The following is a 26,101-nucleotide window of genomic DNA, read 5'->3' as shown; positions in this document are numbered from 1 at the left end:
ATTTATTTTTGAATTTCAATGTAGAATTTTATAGTCAGTCCTGTCAAAATTTCACATTATCACTGAAATTCCTAAGGAATGAATACAAACACTTTAAAATTTATTTTCTAAATTAATGACTAAATGTAATGAGTTCTATTGGAGAGCAAAATTATATTTTTCTTAAGTACACATACAATGCTTGATGTCAAAATGACTACAATTTGCATATCTGCCAGATTCTTTATGCTAAACATCTTGGAAATGATTTTATTATCTTTAGGGACTTAATCTCCTTTTCCTGTGCTAAGCCAGAATAGGTTCACCAATACAGAAGACATAAGAATTTATCAAATAATTAACTAGCAGAGAGAAACATAAAATTACCATTCCATACCAAGCAATGGAATCTTTAAATGGATTGCTGTTACTGTTCGTGGAAGATGTGGTACACACACACACACGTACGTACATAACATACAATGGAATATTACTCAGCCATAAAAAAAGAATGAAATCGTGCCATTCACAACAACACAGATGGACCTACAGGGTGTTATGCTAAATTAATTTAGACAGAGAAAGGTAAATACCATATGATTTCGCTTATATGTGGAATCTAAAAGACAAAACAGGGGCGCCTGGCTGGCTTAGTTGGTAGAACATGTGACTCTCAACCTCGGGGTCGTTGAGTTCAACCCCATGTTGGGCATGGAGCCTACTTAAAAAAAAAAAAGACAAAACAAATGAACAAACACAACCAGAAACAGATTCATAAATACAGAGAACAAACTGGTGGCTGCCGGAGGGGAGGGTGGTAGCGGGGGATAGGCAAAAACAGGTGAAGGGGATTAAGAAGTACAAACTTCCAGTTATAAAATAAATAAGTCATGGGGATGAAAAGTACAGCATAGGGAGTACAGTCAATAATGTTATAATTCCTTTGTATGGTGACAGATGGTAACCACGCTTATTGTAGCAAGCACTGCATGATGTATGGAACTGTTGAATTGCTATAATGTACACCTGAAACTAATATAACATATGTCAACTAAACTTCAATTTATAAAAAATTGTAAAAAAAATTTTAAGTTGTGTTATGCCTGGTGATATTCAACCAACATATACTGAAAAACATATACTGAAAAACAAACATGAAAATGGGCTTTGTTTCACTTTTTGAGTAAAACTTGTTTTTGCATTTTGATAGAATAGAGGGGGAAAAAAGCAAACCCAGGAAGGTCTTTAACACAGAAGAGAAAGAACCCGAACGAAAAGGAGTGGTATAATACGGCAGAAAGACAGTGGGTTTGGAGTCAGAAAGACTTTTGTTCAAAATCTGGGTCATTTAGGTACTGGCTGTATGACCTTACATTCTCTCAGCTGTTTCTTTTTGAAAACTAATCTTACAGGATTTTTGTGAAGATTAAATGAGATGCTGTAGAGGTACACGACTGGCTTTAATAATCATTTTTGTTAGTCAACCTGTACAAACTTCTGATGTAAAGTAATTCAGGAGTGCTGTGAGTGTGTCTGTATGCATGTATCAACGAACAGCTTACTAAATAAGTTTGGTTGTTTTCTAGATGATAATATGTTCCTATCACATAAGAAAAAAATAAAAATAAAATGTAGTTAAAATTACAGGGGACATAACCTGTGACCCATTTCTAATTAAATTCATTAAAATTAAATATAATTATGGGGCGCCTGGGTGGCTCAGTTGGTTAAGTGTCCAACTCTTGGTTTTGGCTTAGGTTGTGATCTCATGGTTGTGAGATCAAGCCCTGTGATGGGCTCCATGCTCAGTGGGGAGTCTGCTTGAGATTCTCTCCCTCTGCCCCTCCCCTCACCTGCACATGCACCGTCTCTCTCAAATAAATAAATAAATATTAAAAAATTAAATATAATTAAAAATTCAGTTCTTCAGTTGCATTAGACACATTTCAAGCATAAAGAGCCAATATATGGCTAGTGGCTACCACATTGGATAGTTCAGATATAAAATACTGCCCTCACGACAGAAAGTTCTTATTGGACAATGCTGGTAGGGAGTCTCTCTTACTACTGCTGAATTGAGGCTAAAATCTGACTGCATTTTGCTTAAACTGAGATTGCTTAACATTTTAGGTATATGTAACATTAAAAATTTCCACTGCTATTAAAAAAAGGGTCTTCATACCCTTTGTAGTCTCTCAGATAGTACAAGAGATAGGTCTTCTAGCTAATGCCAAATGTGAGAGAAAGACTGGGCCTAGGGAAAGTGGTTTGAAAGACACATGGCATGCCTGGACTCCAGAGCAAGACATGGGCATTGGCACAGATTTTAAACAACAACAACAAAAAGATTTATTTATTTACTTGAGAGAGAGAGATAGAGAGAGAGAGCCCACACACACGCACGTGCATGAGCAGGGGGAGAGGGAGAGAGGAGAGAATCTCAAGCAGACTCCCTGCTGAGCGCAGAGCCAGATGAGGGCTTGATCTCATGACCTTGAGATCATGACCTGAGCCAAAATCAAAAGTCAGACACTAAACTGACTGAGCCACCCAGGCACCCCTGGTGCGGAGTTTTAAAGCATTCCCTTTTCAATAAACATTTCTTTTTCCAAAGCTTAATTTTTTAGAGTTCTTGATAACAAAGAAATGACTTGCTTGCCCTTTTGAATCACTGACAGAAGGCTGGAGGAGAGGCAGGCTAGGGAGGGAATCCCAGAACTTGAGGGGTGATCCTTTGGTGATATCACTGGGATTTTTTTTTTTTTTTGCCCTTTAACGTATCCTCACTTGGGCATGAGAGCAGCCTGCAACCTGGAAACTCCAAGGACAAGGAACACAGAAAAACGAGCCTCAAGAAAAGCCTACTCTCTTTAGCCAAGGACGGAGAAGAGGTTGGCTCTGCAGGACAGTACCCTTTTGACTGCATCCACCCTGCTCCAGGGGAACACCATGAAAGAAGCCGACTTCCTCCCCCTCAGACCCCTTTCCAAACCTCTCAGTCCTGCCTGATGCAAACAACAGCAAGGAGGTGGCGCTCTACTTCCTAGAGAGCAGGAGCAGGATGACAAGGAGAAGAAAGCTGGGCAAGGGGGTCTCAATCTGTGTGTGAAGTCCTTGGCACATTCCCAATAAACCCATGTATAAAACCAACCCGGATCAACACAGCAAGAGCTTTAAGACGACGCTACGGTATGGAATACCTCCCAGGTTTCAGATGAGCCTCTGAACAGCATACAAGTGGGGCAGAATGGAAGAGTACCGCAAAGGCTTTGGAAATGAAACTGGCATTAGAGCTACAGCCCTAAAAGTGGGCCAGGATGCATGTTCTGAATTTAATCAGGTTAGCTCCTTGCTAAAATAGAAGATTTAAATGAGAGTCACAGTCCCGTAATATACCGATACTAAAAATGTCCAGCATACTATCTAAAATTACTCTTCATGCCAAGAACCTGGAAAATCTCAAACTGAATGAGAAAAGACAACCAACAGATACCAACACAGAGAAGGCACAGATGTTAGAATCACCCAACTGGGATTTTTAAGCAGGTACTATAAAAATGCTCCTAAAAGCAATTATGAATGGTTAAAAAAATGCTGACATTAGCAAGTGCTGACAAGGACACAGAGTGACTGGTTCTCTCATACCCTGCTGGTGGGAAAGAAAAATCATACAGCCACTCTGGAAAATGAGTGGGCAGTTTTTATGAAGTAGAATATATACTTACCATAGGAGTCAGCAATCCCACTCACGGGTTTTTACTTTGGAGAAATGAAAATCTGTATATAGATGTTCATAGCAGCCTTGTTTGTATTAGCCCAAAACTGGAAACAACTCAAGTGCCCTTCAAAAGGTAGATGGATAAACGAAGTGCTGTACATCCATACAGGGGAGTACTATTCAGTAATAAAAAGGAATGAACTACTGATCTACACAACTTGGATGGATCCCAAGGGCATTATGCTGAGTAAAAAAACCTAATCTGTCAAGTAATAACAAATATGTGTATCGGTCTCTGACCCCGGTTCCTGAAACTGAGCCCTAAAACACCTTTAATAGGGATGCTAGGAGAATCTTTTGTTCTAACATTTAGTCTTTTTTTTTTTTAAGATTTTATTTATTTATTTGACAGAGATAGAGACAGCCAGCGAGAGAGGGAACACAAGCAGGGGGAGTGGGAGAGGAAGAAGCAGGCTCTTAGTGGAGGAGCCTGATGTGGGGCTCGAACCCAGAACACTGGGATCACGCCCTGAGCCGAAGGCAGATGCTTAACCACTGCACTACCCAGGCGCCCCTAACATTTAGTCTTTGATCCAAGGTCCTGATGCAGAGCTCCTAAAACCCTTGTAATATCCTAAGAGATAAGAGCGCTAGGAGCATCTTCTAATATTTGTGTTTTTTTTTTAAAGATTTTATTTATTTATTTGACAGAGAGAGGGACAGCCAGCAAGAGAGCAAACACAAGCAGGGGAGTGGGAGAGGAAGAAGCAGGCTCCCAGCAGAGCAGGGAGCCCGACGTGGGGCTTGATCCCAGGACCCTGGGATCATGTCCTGAGCCGAAGGCAGACACTTAACGACTGAGCCACCCAGGTGCCCCAATATTTGGTTTTTGACTCTAGTTCCTGACAGAGTTCCTAAATCACTTGGTATTTCCTGGGTGACAGCAGTGTCTTTGTTTTATTGAGGTGATTCTTGGTGGGCTCCTGGATAGGGGCTGGTCACCAGAAAGGCCAAGTCATGATTATAAGGCTAGAATGTTCAGCACCCCCCCCCCAATTTCTAGAGAGGGGAGAGGGCCTGGAAATAGAGTTAATGATCAATACATGCCTATGTGATGAAGCCTCTGTAAAATTTCCCAAAGTATGGGGTTTGGAGAGCTTCTGGTTTGATGAAGACATGTACATGCCGAGAGCGTGGTGTACCCCACCTTCCATGGGAACAGCAACTTCTGCACTTGGAACCCTTCTAGACCTTGCTCTATGTATCTCTTCATCTGTATCCTTTACCGTATTTTTTTTTATCATACAATAAACTGGTACACATAAGTGTCCCTCAGTTCTGTGAGCTATTCTAGCAAATGATCAAATCCAAGTTTGGGGTGGGGTGGGTTATGGGAACTTCTAATTTGTAGCCAAGTCAGATAGAAATCATGGGTAACCTGGGGACCCACTACTTGCAATTGGCATCTGAAGTGGGGGACAGTCTCGTGGGACCAAGCCCTTAACCTGTGGGGTCTGCATTAATTTCAGTTAGTGTCACAATTGAATTAAAATGTAGGACACCCAGCTGGTGTCAGAGAATTGCTTGGTGTGGGGGAAAAACCCAGACACACCTGGTGTCAGAAGTGCTGTTGAGTGTGGTAGTTGTGTGAGAGGAAAAGAGAAACACCCCGGAGATGTGTCTCCTAAACAGTTACATACCATATGATCCCATTTACATAATACTCTCAAAAGGACAAGAATTATAGTGATGGAGAACAGATCAGGGGTTCAGGGGTTAGGGGAGGATGTGATTATTAAGGAGTAGTACGAGGGGTGAGAGAGCACTTCTATATCCTGATTATGGTTGTGCTTATATACTTCCATACACGTGATAAAATCTCCTAGAAACACACACACACACACACACACACACACAGACACAGACACACACACATAAGCTGGTGAAAATCGAATAAGGCCTGCAGTTAAGTATTCATCCCTGGGGGGAAAAATGGCGAAATGTACATGGGAATTTTGTACTGTTTTTGCCATTTCTTTTTCTAAAATTTTTGAAGATTTTATTTTTTATTTTTGTAAGATTTTATTTGTAAGCAACCTCTACACCCAACATGGGGCTCGAACCCACAACCCCGAGATCAAGTGTTGCATGCTCTACCGAGTGAGCCAGCCAGGTGCCCGTTTCTGCCACTTCTATGTGAGTCTAAAATTATTTCAAAATAAAATGTTTACAAGAAATCACTTCTACTCGACATGTTTGACTCTCCTTGGGGCTTCCTAATTCCAAATACCTTGAATCACTCACTGAGCCCACTCACTGAGCCTCGTCAGTTCTCCTTCCTTAAACTCTCTCAGTCTGAGTATTTCTTTCCCACTTCCACCTTTACTCCCCTCCCTGGGTGCAGGCCCCTGTCACCTCCTGCCTGGACAGCCATAGCTCCTACCTGCTCTCTTTGCCTCTACTGCTCGTACCCCCAACAGACAACCCACCTGCATGCAGAGTCCAAAGGAATTACGTAAGCTTGCTGCTCGCACTGTATTGTCACTCAAAGGCTTGCAGGAGCTTTTTCCCATCTATACCCTAATATCCAAAGTACTTAATTTGGCATTCGGGACCGCATGTATTCTTCCCTCAGACCAAAATTTCCAGTCTACTACGGTACAATCCTTCAAAGAGCTAACATTTGTACTATAGTAGTTTGCTTCCTGCCCCCACCCCCACATGCCCTGAACACTTGGTGATGCTTGGCCCGTGCTCCCCTGGGCTTCCCTGGAGCTCCAGATGACAGTGATCTCTCTTGTACCTCATTGGTCCTCCTGAGCCCATACTCCCGTACTCATGTGATACTTCTCCCCTGTGACTTCTTTGAGCTTGTCTGTGTGTTTATGTTGTATTAGCATCATCTGAAAACCTGTTTCGCAGCCTGACTATGCCTTCGTCTCTTTGGTGTGACTGATTTTTTCATGTTTTATTACAGCGTACTTTAGGGTCTACAGATGAAGGCTACAAAGGGTGTGAAAAGAGCTCAGTCATCTATAAGGAAAGTACAATTTTGGTTGGTCTTATTTTTGTTGGAATGAATATTCATAGCAAACACCACTAATTTAGATAAAGGCGTTAAACACAGTATAATTTAACAATCATAAGACATTCACATATTGGTCTATTTACTCAAATTCTTTTTCGATATGAAATGATTGAATAGGACATTTTCTTGTGGCTTTATCAAAGAAATAAACCTTTTTTTTTTTTGACACCCAGTCATGTTATTATGACTTTGGGCACTCTTTGCTACAAGGACGTTCATCATCTTATTTCTTCACTTTGCAATTATGCAGGAGTTTTTCATATATAAACTATAGCTTAAATTTAGTCTTTACAAAATTAACACCAATTACATCCATAGCAATGATTCACAAGTATACATGGACAAGTATTTAACTGTAAGAAGCCTGTTTGCATCAGCTAGATAACATTCTCATGGAATTCTTCCATCTCCAGATGGCACCTAAGCAGTGGAGGTAAATTATAGTTCAGACATGGCACATGATTCTGAGCTCAAACAGCCTTCTGGAACTTTTCCATTTAAGTTACTGACATTTTCTGTCTGTTGTCTTTCTGGTGCCAGAAATCTATTACGTATTAAGCTCAGATTATTTAGAACGAGAACTACAATCACTGCAGGGAGAAGGGTTTCCAAAAATAAATATTAGTCAAGATATGCATGATTATGAGTGCCAAATTTTCTAAAGAATCTTAAAAATGACTAATATGGCTGCCATTTTCATTGTCTTTTGGCATTTAAAACTAGCTACTAATGAACAAAAGATCCCCATTATGGAGAAACAGAAATAGGCAAAGGAGAAATAGGAGTCCCCCCTACACTGGTCATTTCTGGGAGAAAAAAATACTAAGAATGTACTTAAGAACTGCTTACCCACCCTTTTCTGGGGGAAATCAGGAATAACCAGAACTGAGTATTTCAAGTCAAGAATAACTAGAACTGTGTATTGGAGGGTTGAATGCAGATTTGATAAGTAATATTCTTCTTTTTAAAAGATTTACTTATTTATTTGAGAGAGAGAGTGGGGGGGAGGGGCAGAGGGAGAGGGAAATAGAGTCTTGAGCAGACTCCACACTGAGCATGGAGTCTGATGTGGGGCTCGATCTCATCACCCTGAGACCAGGACCTGAGCTGAAACCAAGAGTCAGATGTTTAACCTACTGTACCACCCAGGCGCCCTGATAAGTAAAATTCTTAAGGGAGACTCAGGATCTGTTGGAATCTCAAAACTGTTCTCTAATATCATCATCCATGTCATTGCCACTAAGATGCATTATGAATCCACATTTTAATAGATCTTATTGTTTTTGCATGATTTCTAGGGAAAGAGCATGGTGTAATATAATGAACATTTATTTGTCCATTTAATTAAATAATAACTAATATTTATTGAGCACCTACTATATGCCAGATACTTTCTAGAGTGCTGGACGGAAGTGAACTGACAACCCCAAATTCCTACTCTTCTGCAGCTTGTATTTTACAGGTGGTAAACAGACTACAAACAAGTAAAATATAGCTATGTCTTATGGTGACAGATGCTATGGAGAAAACTAAGGCAGGGAAGGGGGACTGGGAATACTGGCGGCAGGGGGCATTCCTTCTCCCTAATTTTAAACTGAGCAGACAGGAAAGCTCTTACTAAGAAGCTGACAGCTAAGCAAAGATCTGAAGGTGGTAAAGGAAGAAGCCATGACTATGCCTGGGGAAGAGCGTTCTAGGAAAAGAGCATAACAAACACAGAGGCATTGAGGCCAGAATGTGCCTGCTGCCTGAGGAACCACAACAAGGCCAACATGTGGGGGACAGAGTAAGAGGAGAGTAGTAGGGGGTGAAATCAGAGAGGTATTAGGGGGCAAGACTACACTGGGTTAAGAAAGAACCACTCCGGGGAGAGGCCTGGTCTGAAGATATAAATTTAGGACTCATCAGAGTATGAACAGCACTTAAGACCATTAAAACTAGATGAATCTCCAAGGGCCTGAGTGGAGACAGAAAAAGAGGATCAAGGATGGGTACAGTCAACTTAGTTCTTGTTTTGCTGTCTAGGGGAACAGAAGCTAGAGGGGGTTGTAGGGTCAGGAGGTGTGTGTGTGTGTGTGTGTGTGTGTGTGTGTGTGTGTGCCCGTAATAAAAATACAGTGTAGCATATTACAGTCAACAGAGTCAGAAAAGTGATGATGCAGGAAAGGGGATATTGCTGGATGCTGCCCTTGAGTAAGTAAAAGACTGAGGATCTCACATGCAAAGGAAAGCGTTGTAGTAGACTCAATTAAAATCCTGGTTCCACTACTGACAACTTCTGTGACTTGGGGTGAGATTCTCAGACTCTCTGAGCCTTTGTTTTCTCCTGTACAGTGAGAATTTCCTGGAATTACTGAACTTTAGAATGTCTTAATCAAATAGTGCTATTTCATTCAAGTCTCAAGTTAAATTTTCCTTAATACTCATTCACAAGATGGGATAGAGAAAGAATTTTTAAAATCTAGCTTCTTTCTAAAACAATAAATCCATATCTAGTTATCTATTGAAATAAAAATGTTATGAACCACACAGTCACACCCAAAGTAAAGATTGTAACTTTCTGTCATAAACACAGCAACACTTCCCTTGTTCTTGTTGCACAGCTTTGGGACATGTGTCGGCGGAGAACAAACACGCCTTCCTCCCTGATACGTTCTGCCTTAATCTGCCTGTTCCCTCTGATGGCTGCATGTCACTAGAATGGTATATTCTCCACTCAGATATTTACAGAAGCTGTCCAGGAACAGCAAACAAGATGAACAAAACTAAAAAAAAAAAAGTGCTCAGAAAAGAGGTGGGAAGAGTCGCCCTCTAGAGCAATACATTCCTGTCGCTGGAAGTGTTCACACACAGTGTAGATGGCCACCTGTGGGCTCCCGTACCTTAAGCCAGGGGTGATTCAGTGCTTCATAAACAGTGATCCTTTCGGCTGGATCCAGCATCAGCATGCGACGGACTAGGTCTTTGGCACTTTCAGAGATATGGCTCCACTGCCTTGGATTCATCTGAAGAGAAGGAGATGAAAATTCCATAGTTATCGTCCAGTGAAAAGTTAACATTCACTACAATGTAACATTCCTATGCTGTTTCAATGTGAATAAAGTTCTCAAAGAACAGAAATCTGATTCTAAAGGCCTGCTTTCTAAGAAAGAGGACAAAGGCAAGTCTTTGGTGTCTGTTGCTCTATGAGATTTTGCATCAGTAAATATCCCTTACATATGTTCTTATTGTCACATAAGTTATCATATTTTTAATAACTGAAGAATAGAACGCTCATGACTGTAGTTTTTACCTTAGCTAAAGAGACTAGATACTTTGCTCTAATTTTTAAATTAAAAATTTTAAAGAAATTTTAAAACATTTTAAGGATTGGAATGTGCAGTAAGTATGAAGTTATGCAAAGCTCTTAGTAGGATGTTTTGGTCACGGTATATCAATTTTAGTATTTAGGAAAAAATACACTGTTACCAAAGGCCCTACAAAAGAACCAATTCACTTGTATATTGTCTTCAGTGAAGTTACTTTTGTTCCTTTCATAGAGATGAGACAACTAAGTCACAAGGTCAATTGACTGAAGTCAAACAAATGATCAAAAACTATGAGTTGTTCAAAAGACATAAGACTTGTGAGAAAGTGGATCCGGGAGGAAAAGAGCAAGATGGCTCCTGGGAAAAAGGGTATGTCTGAGCCCAGGAAGCAGAAAAAAGGGAAGGGATACTTAGGGTTTGCCGTTGGGAAGGCAAGGGGGGGGGCAGGCAGGGAGAGACGAGTAAGGTCTCATTCCTTATTTAATATCAATAAGCCGACTAACAGGGTGAATTTATGCGAGCTGCCTGGTGCCAGGAGCTAGCTTGAACCAGAGGAGACCTAGGTCACCTTCTAATGAAGAAAGATGGAGAATAAAGTCCATAACAACTTCAAGCCAAATAAAATCACAGCTTGCATCACAGTACACAGGAATTATTATAGTTGGCCAAGGGTTAGCATTAGACACTTCGCTCTGGCTACTGTGAGGCTCTATACTTACAGATGGGGAGTGAAAAATGCTCCTTGTTCTTTTCCTAACAGGCAGAATTCCAAACAATAGTCACTTCTGCTTCTCAGATCTCTTAACTAACGTAAGTGCCATATTGCCGTCATCCTATTAAAATTGTGATCAACTGGTCCATTTGAAATAATGTTGGTGATTGGATGAGGCTTAGCCTTGTTCCCTCCTCCCCATCCTGGAGCTGATGTGCTCCTTAAAGCTGGAATGATTTGTCCTCGGAGAAAGGGGTTGAGAGGTCATCTGAAAGTGGTGGTAAGATTGCTGAGGTGAGTAGAGGTTGAAAAGTATATGCCCCCATCCTGTTTGTGAGGGAGTCCAATCCAGGCTTTTCCTCTTCCTTTGGCTGAAAGAGTAGCTGAAATTAATCTGGGAGCTTGGGTTTATAAGGGGAACAAAACAGGGCTACAGAACACTCTCACTTCTTTGAATACTAAAGCCATGGGCGCCTCGACTCCTGTTGTGGAGCTACCAACTGGCTACCCACAACGAAGACAGAAGACGGCGCTGTATCTTGTACATACTGTGGGAGATACATTGTTGTCTTTTATAAGAAAGTTCATTGAAATTAAATGCTGGCATCTATTCCAGGTAAATAGTATTCTCAGACATCTACCTGAAAAGATGAAGTAAGCTAGCAAATGTGAATAAAAAGTTAAATGAAAACCACTTAAGACCAGTAGCGGTTGATAAACTATGAGTTTTTAAATGATGCCATCAAGATTTTCTTGAAAATACCCCTAGACATCAAGGATTCTGCTCATAGTTCTTAAGAACCACTGGGGTGATGAAACTATTTTTGAGGCTGGCTGTATGTTGCTAAGTATTGAAGCTGGGGGTTCACTGTACTGTTATCTCTATTACTTTTGTTTGAAATTTTCAATAACAAAAAATGTAAAAATAAACGCTGACAGAATCACAGCACAGTATGTGTGTGTACATATATATGTGTGTATCTATACACATACACACATATATACATATATGAAAGGCCCACCAGATTTACCATTGATGGTAGAGATGGCTCTATACTTCAAAAGAAGATGCTGAAAACGTGGGGCTCTCGTGTTAAAAAAAAAAAACAACCCATGAATATTAAGTGAGAGGTAAGGTTAGCCAAGTAAAAAGGTAATAAGTAAGTTATTAACCTCAAAGCTTCAAACCTCCAGGTGCAGAAATTATGATATAGCTGTCACGTCCATCTGACTTACTGTAATACTAGGAATGGGGGTTTTAAAATCATTTAATTTTTGGCATGTGTGAACAGTCCAAATTTCTTACAAGGAAACAAACAAACTATTCAGTGCTTTAAAAATAGAGAAAATCAAATACCAGAGGCTGTCGGAATGAAGCATATTGTCTTGGAAACCAGGAAGTTAGCAACTGAACTAACACAAAGGAAGAATTGTATCATTATCAAATGCTTATAGCTCCCAAAAGGCAGGTGGGAGATTTTATCATACAACACCATGTCATAAGTTGCTGGGAGGATAAAATGAGTTCATAGGAGTGCTTGGCACAGTTCCCGGCACATACTAAGTGCTAGGTCTGAGGACGCTGTCATTACTGCTAGTATTCTTATTATGCTGGTGCATGGCTAATCGTGTTTGTTTTCCTATGGTAAGTATCTGTGATTTCACTTGGCCAAATTCGACCAGAAAGCCATGGCCATGCATTCCTCATAGTCATTCGCAACTTGCAGGGACTGGAGGGGGAGGATTTCTTACAAGCAGTTTCCTGAGACATTTAGTTACCTTGGAAGGATTGATTTTATTCCCCAGTGGCCAACTGACTTGAAGAGAAGCAGAAAAACCTATTATTTCAAACATCTTTCTCTGTTAACAGAGTTTGGGCATGTATCTTAATGCAGCTAAACCCGCAGGCCCTTATAAGCTGGCGACGCACGAGGCTAAAAATTAAAGTGTAACTCATTCTCACCTGTCACCTCTCCAAGTTTCACTTACCGTTTCAAAGGACCAGGCTGCAACCCTGAAGCTACTTCACCTTTCATTTCTCTCTCCCTCCCTTTTCTTGAAGTCCCATATAAAATTCTAACATTACTGAGGAAATGAAAAGAAAACTTAACAGGCCTCACAGTTTTGGAGTCTGGTGTTACCCGAACCTCTGCATTTGGTTTTTAGGTTGCCAGGCATGGCTGAAAATGAAACAGTGCTTCTGCTGAATAGAAAGTACGGGTTTCAGTAACATGGGGCGGAAAAAGAACTTGCCCAACATAAGCTGGGCCGAGCTGGTATCCAGACACACACTCCCCCAGGTTTCCCATACACAGCATTTGATTCTTCGGTCACACGTGACGGTATAGGGCCACGGAGTGTAAGAGCTGGGGCAGTGAGACCAACCATATTTACTTCCAAGCATTCCTTAGGTGGTTTTCGTATAGGCATTCACAGTGTCAGTGATGAATTGTTAATTTTTTGATAAGGAAAGTAATAATATGCTAATCATACAACTGTGAATAGTCTATGAGGTTTCCAATCCACGGTAGCCAAAGAATCGGAATGTTTAAGTCACACTAAAATGGCTCTAAATTACATTATGAGATGCAGTTGTGATCCTGGCATTTCAGTTTATCCTGGAATGTAAGTGGCAAATTTTTCAGCTGTGCTAGCTGACTACATAAAATGGAACAACAGGCATGGTAAAGCAAAACAAATAAAGGCGGACACTAAGTATAAAATAAAGAATTATTAAATCACTGGGATGAAATTTCCATTTTCACTTTACAAATTAAGAAAGCTTTAAAAATGAAGCCTTTCCTCAAATTACACAAAGAAGGGCCAAAGAAGCTTATCTTCCAGCTGAGCCTGAAGAGGAGGTTTGGTCTCCACACGGAGAATGGACACTTTTAAATCTGAGCTCACATCTGTTGTGAACACCTCGTCTAGGGTAAAATAAAAGGTCAAATTCTACCACAATAAATTTCAAGGGTCATTCCAAATTCTTTCCCTGAACTAGAATTTTATTTGAAATAAGTAGGGCACTAACCGATTTCTCTGACCTAGCTCAATGGGCAGTTTTGCTGGGATGTATTTATGGTAAAAGGACTGGCTTTGTCAATCTGAGGGCCCAAGACTCCTGAACTATTGACTTGCATGTACAGACGCTGTATCAAAGAGGACTAGGGTCCCCGTTTTCTAGCCTAAACACGGGGCTGGGTTCCAAACACGTGGGACTGAGGTCGGCCGCAGCACAGAGGGAGGCGGAAGGCCATGGTTGTTTTAAAGCCAGTCTCCTGTCTTCTGCCTACATGACAGTGCAGCTGATAGTGACTCAGAAATTTACTGCAGGCCCATACTGTCTAACAAGGCTAGGGGATCAGTGATATCAGCAAAGAACTTTTCTCTATCAGGAAGTCTAGATAGTAACTTCATATTTTCCAGAATAGTTTAATCTCAATGGAAGAATAAAATGTTCATAATATATTACCTTATATTTTCCTTTAATAATGCCTTCAAACAATCTTTCCTTGGTTCCATAAAAAGGCAAGCAACCACTTAGCAGGATAAAAAGGATCACGCCACAACCCCAGACATCTACAGGTTTTCCATAAGGCTCTCTTTTGACGACTTCTGGGGCCATAAAATGAGGTGTTCCAACGCGACCTACATTTAAAACAACAACATCAAGGAAAAGTGTTTACATAAAATGGCTTTATTTCCTCACTGGAAAACTGAAAATAGAATAACAGTCTGAAGTAGAAGCTTAACAATGTAAATATTCTCTTACTACCTACTCCCTCCTCCATAAAATCAAAGGGAAAAAAAGGCAGAAGGAAAAAAAATTATTTAATCACCTCTTCAAAATATTGAGCCCAGGATAGAGACTTTGTCATCGTTTTTTGTTTTTTTTTTTTTTTTTTTTTAAGATTTTAAAGTTATCTTTACACCCAACATGGGGCTTGAACTCACAATCTGAGATCACGAGTCAACATGCTCCACCACTGAGTCAGCCGAGCACCACGGTACTTTGTCTTTCTAACACTGGTACTGCCTATTTCATTAAGCAGGATGCATGGTACTTATCTATTTCTTGTTTAATGAAGAAGTTGTTTAAATTTTCTAATTTTCAAGTTTGAAAATCACTAAAAATATGGAGTAGGGGCAGGGGTCGGGGGGCAGGAGTGAGAAGATACCCATGGAGAAAAATGGAAATATACTTTTGATTGCCAAATGGAAAATTTCAAAATTAAATCTAATCTTTATCTGGAATATGACCCGGAATCTGAAATCCTGTTCAACTGATTTTAGGAACTGACTGTAGCAATTAACAATGCTCAGTAATATTTTCTTCTATAGGATTTTTTAAGCTGCCTCTGAATGTTAACATTTGGATGAGAGCAGACATAGGACATAAACCAAAGCAAAGTCACGAAGCTCCTCTCATTCAATCCCCTTTGGCCTCCATCTTTTTTAAAGAGTTTTCTCCCACCTCCACCCATGAATATTAGCCTTCAGGAAGGAGTCTGATAGCAGTTTTTTGCACGCTGGTAATCATCTTTAACTCAGTATCCCTAAGGGAGTCTTTTCTTCTACTGTAGAAGGAAAGGCTGTGCCCTGTAGGGAAATTACTGCGGAAGGGGCACTGCCCACCAGACTCGGCAGCTCTTCTTGTGTGCAGGCCCAGCCTTCTTCTTTCCTCCCTCCTCCCCCTGCCCCTTCTCTCTCATCGTACTGAGTCCAAGGTAATTTTTACTTTGAAGGCTGCACAATGCTTCACCTAGAGCTCAGAACTGTGGTTTAGAGTTAAAAAAAAGAAAAAAAAAAGACAAGACCTTACAGATCTTTTTTTTGTTTTGTTTTGTTTTTAAAGATTTTATTTATTTATTCGACAGGATAGAGACAGCCAGCGAGAGAGGGAACACAAGCAGGGGGAGTGGGAGAGGAAGAAGCAGGCTCCTAGCGGAGGAGTCTGATGTGGGGCTCGATCCCACAACGCCGGGATCACGCCCTGAGCTGAAGGCAGACGCTTAACCGCTGCGCCACCCAGGCGCCCCCCTTACAGATCTTCTAATCCAGCTAGAGAAAATACACCATCAAGTCTAGTTAGTGACCGTCAAACTCGGTTGGGATGGTGAAGGATAAAGCAGCTCTTAGCTTGTGTACTGGGGATTTTTCTGTGCTATGGCTCCCCTCTTCCCACGTAACAGAAGAGGTTAACTTTGGGGTTCAGAGAATGAAAATATTTTCATTGAAAATGTGCAGTAGAGCAGTGAAAACTGTACTGGTTAGAAGGGAAGATTTTTATTCCACGTTGCCCCATTTTGCTTCCTCTGGTAACACAAAGAAGCTCAAACGAGAGCTAAGCCTCGAACTTCATTAATAGCCTTGGACAGAGCGGGGCCACTGGAGAATTCGCCTTGTGCTGACAGCAGGAGCTGGGAAAAGCAGGGCAAGAGATCAAGGTACCAGTGAGGGTGCGGGTACCACGGCACCAGTCAGGTGCCTTCTTATACTTGGGATGATGATGATGTTTTGAAAAACTCAACTTGACTCCTACTACTTCCTACACAAGAAAGAGCTGAACAACTCAAAAAGGAGCTTCTCTCCATTTATCTGGGTTGAAGACTACTCCATTCTGGAGAATTAGTGTTCATCCTTAAGGAACATACATGTCTTCTGGCTCAAGAATTTGCTCACAGATGATGGGGCAAAGAATATATACGAATGAGCTTTTTACAATATTTTGTGCAGATCAGTCAAATGTGAAGGACTAGAGTTAACCTTTAATGTACACCAACCTTCCCGGACTCCTTGTTTGTGATAGCTTGACTTTTCCTTCTTTGTGGTCACTTGATTTTTATGACTTTGACTTCCTGTTCTTAGAATTTTGTGGTCAATTACCAAACCAAATGTCACTGTGTATGACATACTTCAGATATACATTTAAATATTTAAATGTTAGACTTTGGGATAATATATTACAACCTCATTATCTAGAACCTCAGGTAAGGAGCCGTTTTGAATAGCTAGGACTTGAATTTTTACACACCCAAAGTTTTGTAAAATAATTTTGGATGGTTATCTTTCTACAATTTTCTGACTTCTTTTTACAAAAGATGCTGCAGACAGTGTAACATTTTCTTGATGACTCAGGATTGTCTTGTGGCTATCAGTGAAAGAACTACACTACAGAACAGAAAATGCTCTCAGGAACTTCACAGGTAAGCAAGGCTTGAGTTCTTCAGTGTTAAAAGGGGGCTGTGCTTTCTACATTTTGGTGTCTGCTCAACATACTTTTTCTGTCAGGCTTTCGTGCCTTTTCTCTCACTGTGCTTCCTCCAGCCTTGTCTTCTCCTAATTTGTTGCATAAAATCTGCTGTTAATCAGAAAAGGATTAGCAACCAGGTTCTTTCATTTAGTAACAATTTCCTAAGTGCCTGCTAGGTCCTGGACACAATGGGAGGTGCTGTGGACATACAGAGGGATAAGCCGTGATGCCTCTTGCCCTCCTAAAGCTCAGTCTTTGATATGATTACAAATGCCTGCTTCAAATACTACATGGAGGTATGTAGCACAGGTAGTTACGCTAATATGGAAGAGAAGGAACAGGGTTACCTAACTTGGGATGGTGAAGATCAGCTTGCTTTTAAGAGGGGAGGTTTGTTAGCTCAGTCTCTCAGCCTTCAGGAGCAGTAAGAGTTAAACAGATACAGAAAATAACAAAAGGTATTCCAACCAGAGGGAGTAGCAGGGGCCAGGCATGAAGGCACATGAATCCGTAAAACTGTGAAAAATGGCAGCATGCCAGCTTCAGAGAGTGTGTTCTTAGATGCCCATTTGAGAGAACCATGAATGGGTATTAATGTCAAGAAATGTTTTGCTGCAAAAATAATTTTTTTTTCTAGGTTCCTAGTTATCTTCTGGATAGAGGAGTTTTCCAAATAGCTGAATTGCAGATAGGTTAATTGCAAATACATGTAAGCAGTTTCTACTATATGGAAAGGAGAGAATTCTTTTCTATTTCTATTCTGAGTAATCAAAGATTCCAACTGACAGGAAAATAGCTTTCTGTTAATAAGCATTAGCAAATGAATGAATATCAGTATAATTTCAAAAGTACTTTAAACAGTAAGAAAGCTTTCCCTAAGAGAAACCATCTATCCCTTATCTACATATGTTGTATTTTTAAAGACACTATAATGCTTGAAGTAGTTACTTCAAGACTAGAAGGAAAGGTATGTTAAGAAATGACATTCTGACCATCAGAAAGTATTTTAGTTCTAGAAGCACTGAGAAAAATAAATTTTGTACAACTGACACACTGTAGGTTCAAAATCAGCTTGAAAAACAAACAATTTAGAAGAAAGGCTCAAGGACTTTAGGAAAATAGATTAATGTGGAGAAGATGTCTAGATAAATCTAATGAATCTATTTTCCTCCTTTAATCAAAAAGCATGGTAAAATATGAGGCAAATACCACTATGAATACTAACGGGATATGGATCCAGATAAAGAGAAATAAAGCCATACATGTGGCCAGCATAGAACATATTTCATTTCATTTCATCCCATCAGTCTTGGTGATGTTATCAGAAGTTACTTTTTATAACTGTGTAGTCTTTTTAAAAAAAAGATTTATTTTTATTTGAGAGAGAGAGAGAGAAAGAGAGAAGCAGAGGATCCCAAGCAGACTCCTTGTTGAGTGTGGAGCCCGATGTGGGGTTTGATCTCACGACCCTGAGATCACGACCTGAGCTGAAACCAAGAGTCAGATGCTTACCCAACTGAGCCACCCAGGTGCCCCAAAGTTGTGTAGTCTTTACAGAGGGGTGATCTGTACAAATATCAGATTTAAGAGAGTTAGTTTAATAACAACAATTGTTTAAAAACAACTTGGGAGTTGTAGTTGATTTCAAGATCAGTATGAGCCAGTGACATTATGTGGCTGTCCGAGAAGCTAATACAATTTGGGGAGCCTGATAGAAATGTAAGTCCCACAGCAAAAGAAGCAACAGCCCCAAGCTCCTGTGTGCTGGGTTGTACCTACAGCTGTGCTCAGTTTTGGCTCCGTCCTTTGCACACTGTGAGATTCTGCACCAGTTTATATGAGGAAGGGCTAAATTAACTTAGGCAAGTTAATTTGGATAAGACTTAGCGGTACACAATATTGTCCTTAAACATCTGAATGGTTATCATGTGGAAGGATTAAAATTGTTCAGTGTGGCTCCAAAAGTCACAATTAGCACCACTGGGTGGAAGTGATATGAAGACAGATTTCTGTTCAATGTGAAGATGAATGTTTCAGTACTTAAGGAGCTTTCCAAAAATGGAAATACAGTCCTGGAACACAGTGAATTCTTTGCTATGTGAGGAATTAAACTAGAGCTCAACCTTTTGCTGGGAATTTTATGAAGGAATGTGATCACTGGTTATACGACTGGAGAAGTGAAGGCCCCCTTGGAATCCTGAGATTCAATGATCCTATGATTAAATGATGTGCTACTAATCTGATCCTATGATCAGTCCTTCTAATGACAGATGGAAGTTTTGAATTAGGGGAAAAAAGTAGTCATTTTTTAAAACTATACTCAACTTGCAATTTTTCATATTATTGGAAATGATGAGCTGGAAGAGAATGCAAAACTAGAAGAAAATCTAAACATAATTTAATTTTAGAGGGCAATGTGATGAAATAACAATTTAAAGACTACGACTATGACTCCTGGCTCATTTTTCAGAAGATGGTCTATGTAAATGCTGCTTTGATGTGTTAGTAATAGTGTATGAAATTAAATGAAATATCCTGTGTAACAGATGATTGTTTTGATATTTATCATTTGTCAGGTATTTGAACTTAATGTAAGTATCCATGGAAGATGACAGGTTCGAAAAGGTTCTGCTGGTATTTTTCATATTTTTCCTCTTTGTGAAGCCTGGCAGTATCTGGAGATGAAAAATTGAAGGCACTGACTAGAAGACTGATAATTTCTAGACTGGAGAACTAAGTCATTTGCAAAACTAAGGAACAGAACTAAAAACAGGGCAGCATTCTGAGCTGGAGTCTATTGAAGGGAATAAATAAAAACCCAAATTCTTGAATCTGGAATTAGCATCCACCTCTGCACGCTACTGGAGAAAATTTCTATTTTTAACTTTTCTACTTTTTTTTTCTGGCATGGGAGTTTTCTAATTATGTTTTGCTTTGGCTAATAATAAAAATCAGTCTGCATTTACATCTGCTTGCTCTTCCCAAATACACAGACTGATGGCTTGAGCAGGACTCTTTCACAAAGAGGAAAGCAATATGAAATTAAACGTTAGCCACTTATATAAATCTGAAAGTGGTTAATCTACATGTTTCAGAATGGACTTCGTTTGGCCAGTTCAACTTTATTTATTTTTAAGTAAGCTCTATGCCCAATGCGGGGCTTAAACTCACAACCCCAAGATCAAGAGTCGCGTGCTTCACTGACTGAACCAGCCAGGTGCCCCTGGCCAGTTCAACCTTAGAAGTCACTTTGCCCCAGATAACACCTTCTTTCAACACTGTTTTAAACTCTGTATGCAGGGTCACTTCTCTGCCAAGTGGTGGGAATACAAAGAGTAAAAGCCCAGAGTCTATTCTCAAGATACTAAAATTTTAGTTATAACTACAGTTATTAAATTCAAAACTATGATGGCACTTTCATGGGGAGGGGTGGGGGGTGGAACAGGTATGAAACACTGAGGATGGGCTAATATATTTACTTTGGAAGTTTTTTTTTTTTTAAGATTTTATTTATTTATTTGACAGAGATAGAGACAGCCAGCGAGACAGGGAACACAAGCAGAGGGAGTGGGAGAGGAAGAAGCAGGCTCATAGCGGAGGAGCCTGATGTGGGGCTCGATCCCAGAACGCCGGGATCACGCCCCGAGCCAAAGGCCGACGCTTTACCGCTGTGCCACCCAGGCGCCCCTACTTTGGAAGTTTTACACCAATCTGAAAGTGACCAGGTTTTGAAGGAAATTTTTTAAAAAAATGTTCTTACCTCCAGCTACAAGTCCAGACTCCCCTAATTGAATAGCTACCCCAAAGCCCCCAAGCTTAACAGGTGCCGAGTTTTCCTTTGAGGCGAGGAGAACACAGTGGGGCTGGAAGGAAAAACAGACAAACAACAAACCAAAGATAAAGATTAATTGGAGATGAGCAATTTACACAAAACTGAATAACATGATCATATAGTCATACATTAAAAACTCCTGCAATTATTTTGGATGCTTGAATTACTTGTGCTGTTCTCGCTTGTGGTTGATTTCTCCAAAGACTTACCTGTTTTATCCAATGTTTTTCAGAGATTATTTGCATCTAAGATTAGGGTACGGTGCTAAGAATTACTCAGGAAGCAAAGCGTGTTCAAGTATGGCAGATGTGTTTTCTACCTTTTCATGCAATGTTCTTTTTTTTTGAGTGATAGTCTACATTTAAAGAAAATATTTTTTACACCTCTTGCCAAAATGTTTCTTGAAACCTCCAACTTGACCTACAGAGCCACTGTGTCTTAGTCCTTAGGGGATGCTAATGGCTCTTTTTCTACCCTCCCACCATCCTCTTGCTTTTCTTTATTCATTCCATCCCCAAGTAAGAGGAGCCAGATTTAATGACTTTAATTGAACCTTCGTCTCAGAGAATTTAGTGTTCTCTCTGGGCATGTCTTTTCTCTGGACCTGCCTTTCCTCTTTGTGGGAATGGGATGGGAGAAAGGAGATGACTTGGCTGGCCTCTGGTCCAGGGCAAAGACATCCTTCCCAAGGAGTAGCTGTGTGACCAGGGCTCCCTAAGAATCATATGCTTTGTGGTCACAATGAGAGTTTCTCTGTAGGACCTGGTCTCAGGGAAGCATTTAACTGTGCGGACCTTTGGTCTCTGCTCAAATACTATGCTCCCCAATATGACTGATGTTCCATGTGACCTGCTTTTAAAATATGGGTTAGTGAAAAAGAAAAAAGCAAGCTTCTTCAGGCATGGAAGAGAAAAGTATTTTTGTTCTTTCCCATACTTGCTCATTTATAACATGACACAGTTTTAGCTCAGCTTTAGCCTATATGATAGTGGCCCCCCAAATCCTGCGCAATAAAACTCTGAACGGGCGCACCCAGACAGACGTTTGATAATGATACACGAAAGTGGAAGGGATCCTTACTCTGCTCAATGAAAGCATCAGGGTTCTACTTTGGAAGTTACTCTTTTTGTCCAAAGACATTTAAAGACCTTATAATAGAGGCTCCAGCACAACGAAAGATAAGCCCTTAAATATAAATGTGTGTGTGTGTGTGTGTGTGTGTGTGAGAGAGAGAGAGAGAAGGAGAGAGAGAAGGAGAGGGAAGGCAAGTGTACATGAATGGTGAGTGAGCTGCAGCAAGACACAAAGTAGCCAAGAGGGTTTATGGGAGAGTGAGCAAAGCTCCGCAGAAACCAACAGATAAAGACTGCTCTTCGTAAGAACTTTCGGTTGGTTCAAATAGAGATGGATGACAACAGACCTGAAGAAGAAAGTGACAGCCCTAGCATGATTCTAGTGTGGGGTGAAGTGAACAAGCCTAGAAAAGGAGGGGCATGATGCAGAAGAAGAAACTATAAACTAAACCTAGACAGGGTCTCCTGGCCAGTTTTGTCACCTTATTAAGGAGAAGTAGAAGCTTAAATCAGAATCCTCAAGTATACCCTTTATAGTTTGTTGACTATATTTATTCTTAAGTTAATGTTACACTGAGATTTATGTAATTCTCATCAGAATGTGGATTCTATCATTCTCAATAAATCCTTAAGTCATAAAATCGGAAGACAGAAACTAAAGAAACCAATACATATAAATGAATATAAGAGACCGGGTAGTGTTAAGTGCTATGAGGTAAAAGCTGGTGGAGGTCAATGTTACGGGTTTGGAGACTAGGGAGCTGGTATTTAGTAAGGGGGTTGGGTCAGAGAAGGCTTAATAGTGTAATATCTGAACCCAGACCAGAAAGAAGGGGCAGAATGGGTCATGTGGAAGCAGGTTCCAGAAGGGGGGAATAGGATAGTAAGTACAAAGGCCTAGAAGTACGAGGAGGGTTGGTGTGTTTGGGGAACAGTAAGGAAGCCAGTGTGTCGGGGGGAAAATGAGCAAGGGGAAGAGTGGTAAGAAATGTGCTCCAGATGATCAAAGGCTCTACGGTCCAGGGCTTGAAGCCATGGCCAGAACCTTGGGTTTTATGCTGAGTGAGATGGGAAACCCTTGGAAAGTTGTGAGCAGGGGAGCATTATGTGCAATTTCAGGTTTTGAAAGAATTACTTGGGCTGTTGCGTGGAGAAGAGATTGCAAGGGCATGACACTGGAAGAAAAGATACCAGGTAGGAGGCTTCTGTGGTTGTCCAGGCAAGAGAAGATGGGGATTTGAATCAGACTAGAGTGACAGAAGCAGTGACGGCAAGAAGTGGTTAAATTCAGGACACATTCTAAAGGTTAGGCTGACAGAACTGCTACTGGATATGGGGTGTGAGAGAAAGAGGTAAGTATGACAACTAGGTTTCTGTTCTGAGCAACTGAATGAAAATGAAGATGCCATTTACTAAAACGGGGAACACAGAAGGAAGAGTTTATAAAGAGGGATCAAGAATCTGGTTTGTACAAATTGAGTGCAAGATCTTAAAAGATGGGAGAGGGAAGGCTGGAATTAGAGATATAAATTTGGGATCAACAGCACACAGTGTTTACAGCCACGGCAATGAGTGAAATCACCCAGGGAGTGACTACCGATAGAAACGAGAAGCGGGGGGGGGGGGCGCCTGGGTGGCTCAGATGGTTAGAGCGTCTGCCTTCGGCTCAGGTTATGATCTCTGGGTCCTGGAATCGAGCCCCATGTTGGGCTCCTGGCTCGGTGGGGAGTCTGCTTCTGCTTCTCCCTCTCCCCTGCTCATTCTCTGTGCCTCAAATAAATTTAAAAAATCTTTAAAAAAAGAGAAAAGAGAAGAGGTCGGAGGAATAAGACTTGGTGCACGGCAATGTTTGAGGTCAGGAAGATGACAATCTAGCAAAGGAAAGAGAGTGCCTGGGTAGTGAAGCAGGCAGGAAACCAGAGCAGTTTGGTGTCCTGAAATGCTAGTGAGAGGCCATTTCAGATGAGAGCGGAGAACTGACCATTAGATCTGGCAACCTGGAAGTCCCTGGTGACCTGGATAAGAGGGGTTTTGGTGGGATGATATAGACAAAAATCTCATTGGACTAGGTTTAAAAAAAAATGGGATGAGATGATGTGGAGATAGTAAATTCAGATAGCTTTCAAAACCTTACTGTACTAGGAACAGAGAGATGAGAATGGGATGTAGCTAAAAGAGAAGGAGAAGCCAAGGAAGTTTCCTTTTAAAAACTTTTTAGTATTTGTCATTAGAGAAAATAGATTATTAAACCTCCATGTACCTTTTTCTAAAGATTTTATTTATTTATTTGAGAGAGAGAGAGAGAGCTCAAGCAGGGGGAGCGGCAGAAGCAGGTTCCCCGCTGAGCAGGGAGCCCAACTCGGGGCTTGATCCCAGAACCCTGGGATCATGACCTGAGCCAAAGGCAGACGCTTAATCAACTGAGCCACCCAGGTGCTCCCCCCATCTCCTAGCTTTAATAGTTATTGACATCTGCCGTTCTTGCTTCGCCTATCCCCATTGTTTTTTGTTGCTGAAGTCTTTTAAAACAAGTATCATTTCACCTGTTATTAGTTCAGTATTTATGACAAATGACTTGAAAAAATAACCATACTATCAACATCCAATACAATTAACAATCCTTTAATATCATCTAATACCAATCCGCATTCAATTTGCCTTGACTATCTCAAAGACTTTTTTATTTTTTTACAGTTGGTTAGTTCAAAATGGTATTTAAGGTCCATACATTGCACTTGATGGTTATAGGTCTTACATCTCTCTGACTCTATATCATATTCTCCTCTTACCTTTTTCAAAATGTTCATGCCATTGATTTATTAAGATACTAGGTAATTTTCCCTGTGGAATCTCCTACAGTCTAGACTTGGCTAAAAGCACCTACTTAAATTGAATATGTTCCTGTGTTTTCTGTAAACTGGTAGTTAGATCTAGAAGACTGATTAGATTAACATTCAATTTTAGTTTTTTTTTACACTAATACTTCAGTTTTTTGTAACACCTCAGGAAGAACATAATGTCTGGTTGTCCTACTTCTAGCAACAGGATTGGTCAGTGGGTTCAGGTATTGTCTGCCTTGATCCATCTTTACAAAGTTCACCATCGACTCTTCATGATTTTAGCAGCCAATGATGCCCGGCTCCATAATTAGGGGTTCCAAAATGGAGGTTTTCCCCAGTATTTTGTAATGAAGACTACCAAACACAGAGAAAACTGAAAGAACAGTAAATAGCCACATACTCACCACATAGATTCTACAACGAACATTTTGCTACATTTGCTTTATCAAATATTTATTCATTCCTCTAACCATCAGTCCAACTTTTCACTATAATTCAGCACATGTCATTAGAGTTTAATATATTTTTTTTTGAGAAAGAGAGAGAGCTAGTGTGCTTGCAGGGTGGGGACAGAGGGGCAGAGAGAGAATCTTAAGCAGACTGCACACTCAAAGTGTGGAGCCTGATGTGGGGCCCAATCTCATGACCCTGAAATCATGACCTGAGCCAAAATCAAGAGTCAGATGCTTAACTAACTGAGCCACCCAGATGCCCCTTGAGTTTAATATTTAAAATTATGTTTAAGATAAAATTTACATGCTGTGAAATGCACACATCTTAAGAGTACCATTGGAGAGTTTTGACAGCTTGCAAAAAACTGTGTAACCGTATCCCTATCAGGATGTTATGGTCCCAGAAACCTCCCTCGCCCTCTTACCACTCAATCTTGGCTGCCACACCCCCAGTACAAATGACTATTCTGATATAGTATTGCTTATTCTGAAAAAAACAAAAACAAAAACCAAGTTTGTTTTGCTTATACTACAACTGCATATACACAAATCATATAGTACGTATGCTTTTATGTAAGGCTTCTCCCACTCAGCCCGTTTCTGAGATTCATCCATTTTGTTGTGATCAGTGGTTCAGTTCTTTTATTGCTGAGTAATTATTCTCTTGTATGAATTCCCTTGTATGAAACCACAGTTTGTCCATTCTCCTATTGAGGGACATTTGGGCTGTGTCTAGTTTGGGGATATTATGAATAAAGCTGCTATGAATGATTTCCAGAATAATAAGTTGGTTGCCAGGCAACCTTCAAAGATGATCAATGAAGGGCTTTTTTGTTATTGTTGTGA

General features: G+C 40.5%; 1 protein-coding gene across 8 annotated transcripts in view; it reads right to left on the bottom strand.

The window, feature by feature from the left end:
- CASK (calcium/calmodulin dependent serine protein kinase) overlaps positions 1–26,101 on the bottom strand; it is a 349,106-nt gene that overhangs the window by 114,905 nt on the left and 208,100 nt on the right. For all 8 annotated transcript variants that reach the window (XM_087859504.1, XM_087859498.1, XM_087859502.1 and 5 more), the window contains exons 6-8: positions 20,819–20,921; positions 14,278–14,453; positions 9,668–9,790 (exon numbers count right to left, since the gene is read on the bottom strand). In XM_087859504.1, the coding sequence (XP_087715630.1) occupies positions 9,668–9,790; positions 14,278–14,453; positions 20,819–20,921 (402 nt within the window). The remainder of the gene's footprint in view (positions 1–9,667; positions 9,791–14,277; positions 14,454–20,818; positions 20,922–26,101) is intronic.

Source organism: Ursus americanus, chromosome X (assembly GCF_024610735.1).
Source record: "Ursus americanus isolate L20-20 chromosome X, mUrsAme1.1.p, whole genome shotgun sequence".
Classification (NCBI taxonomy): domain Eukaryota; kingdom Metazoa; phylum Chordata; class Mammalia; order Carnivora; family Ursidae; genus Ursus; species Ursus americanus.
Note: the sequence above shows the minus strand (reverse complement) of the source record. Positions and strands in the feature narration are given on the sequence as shown.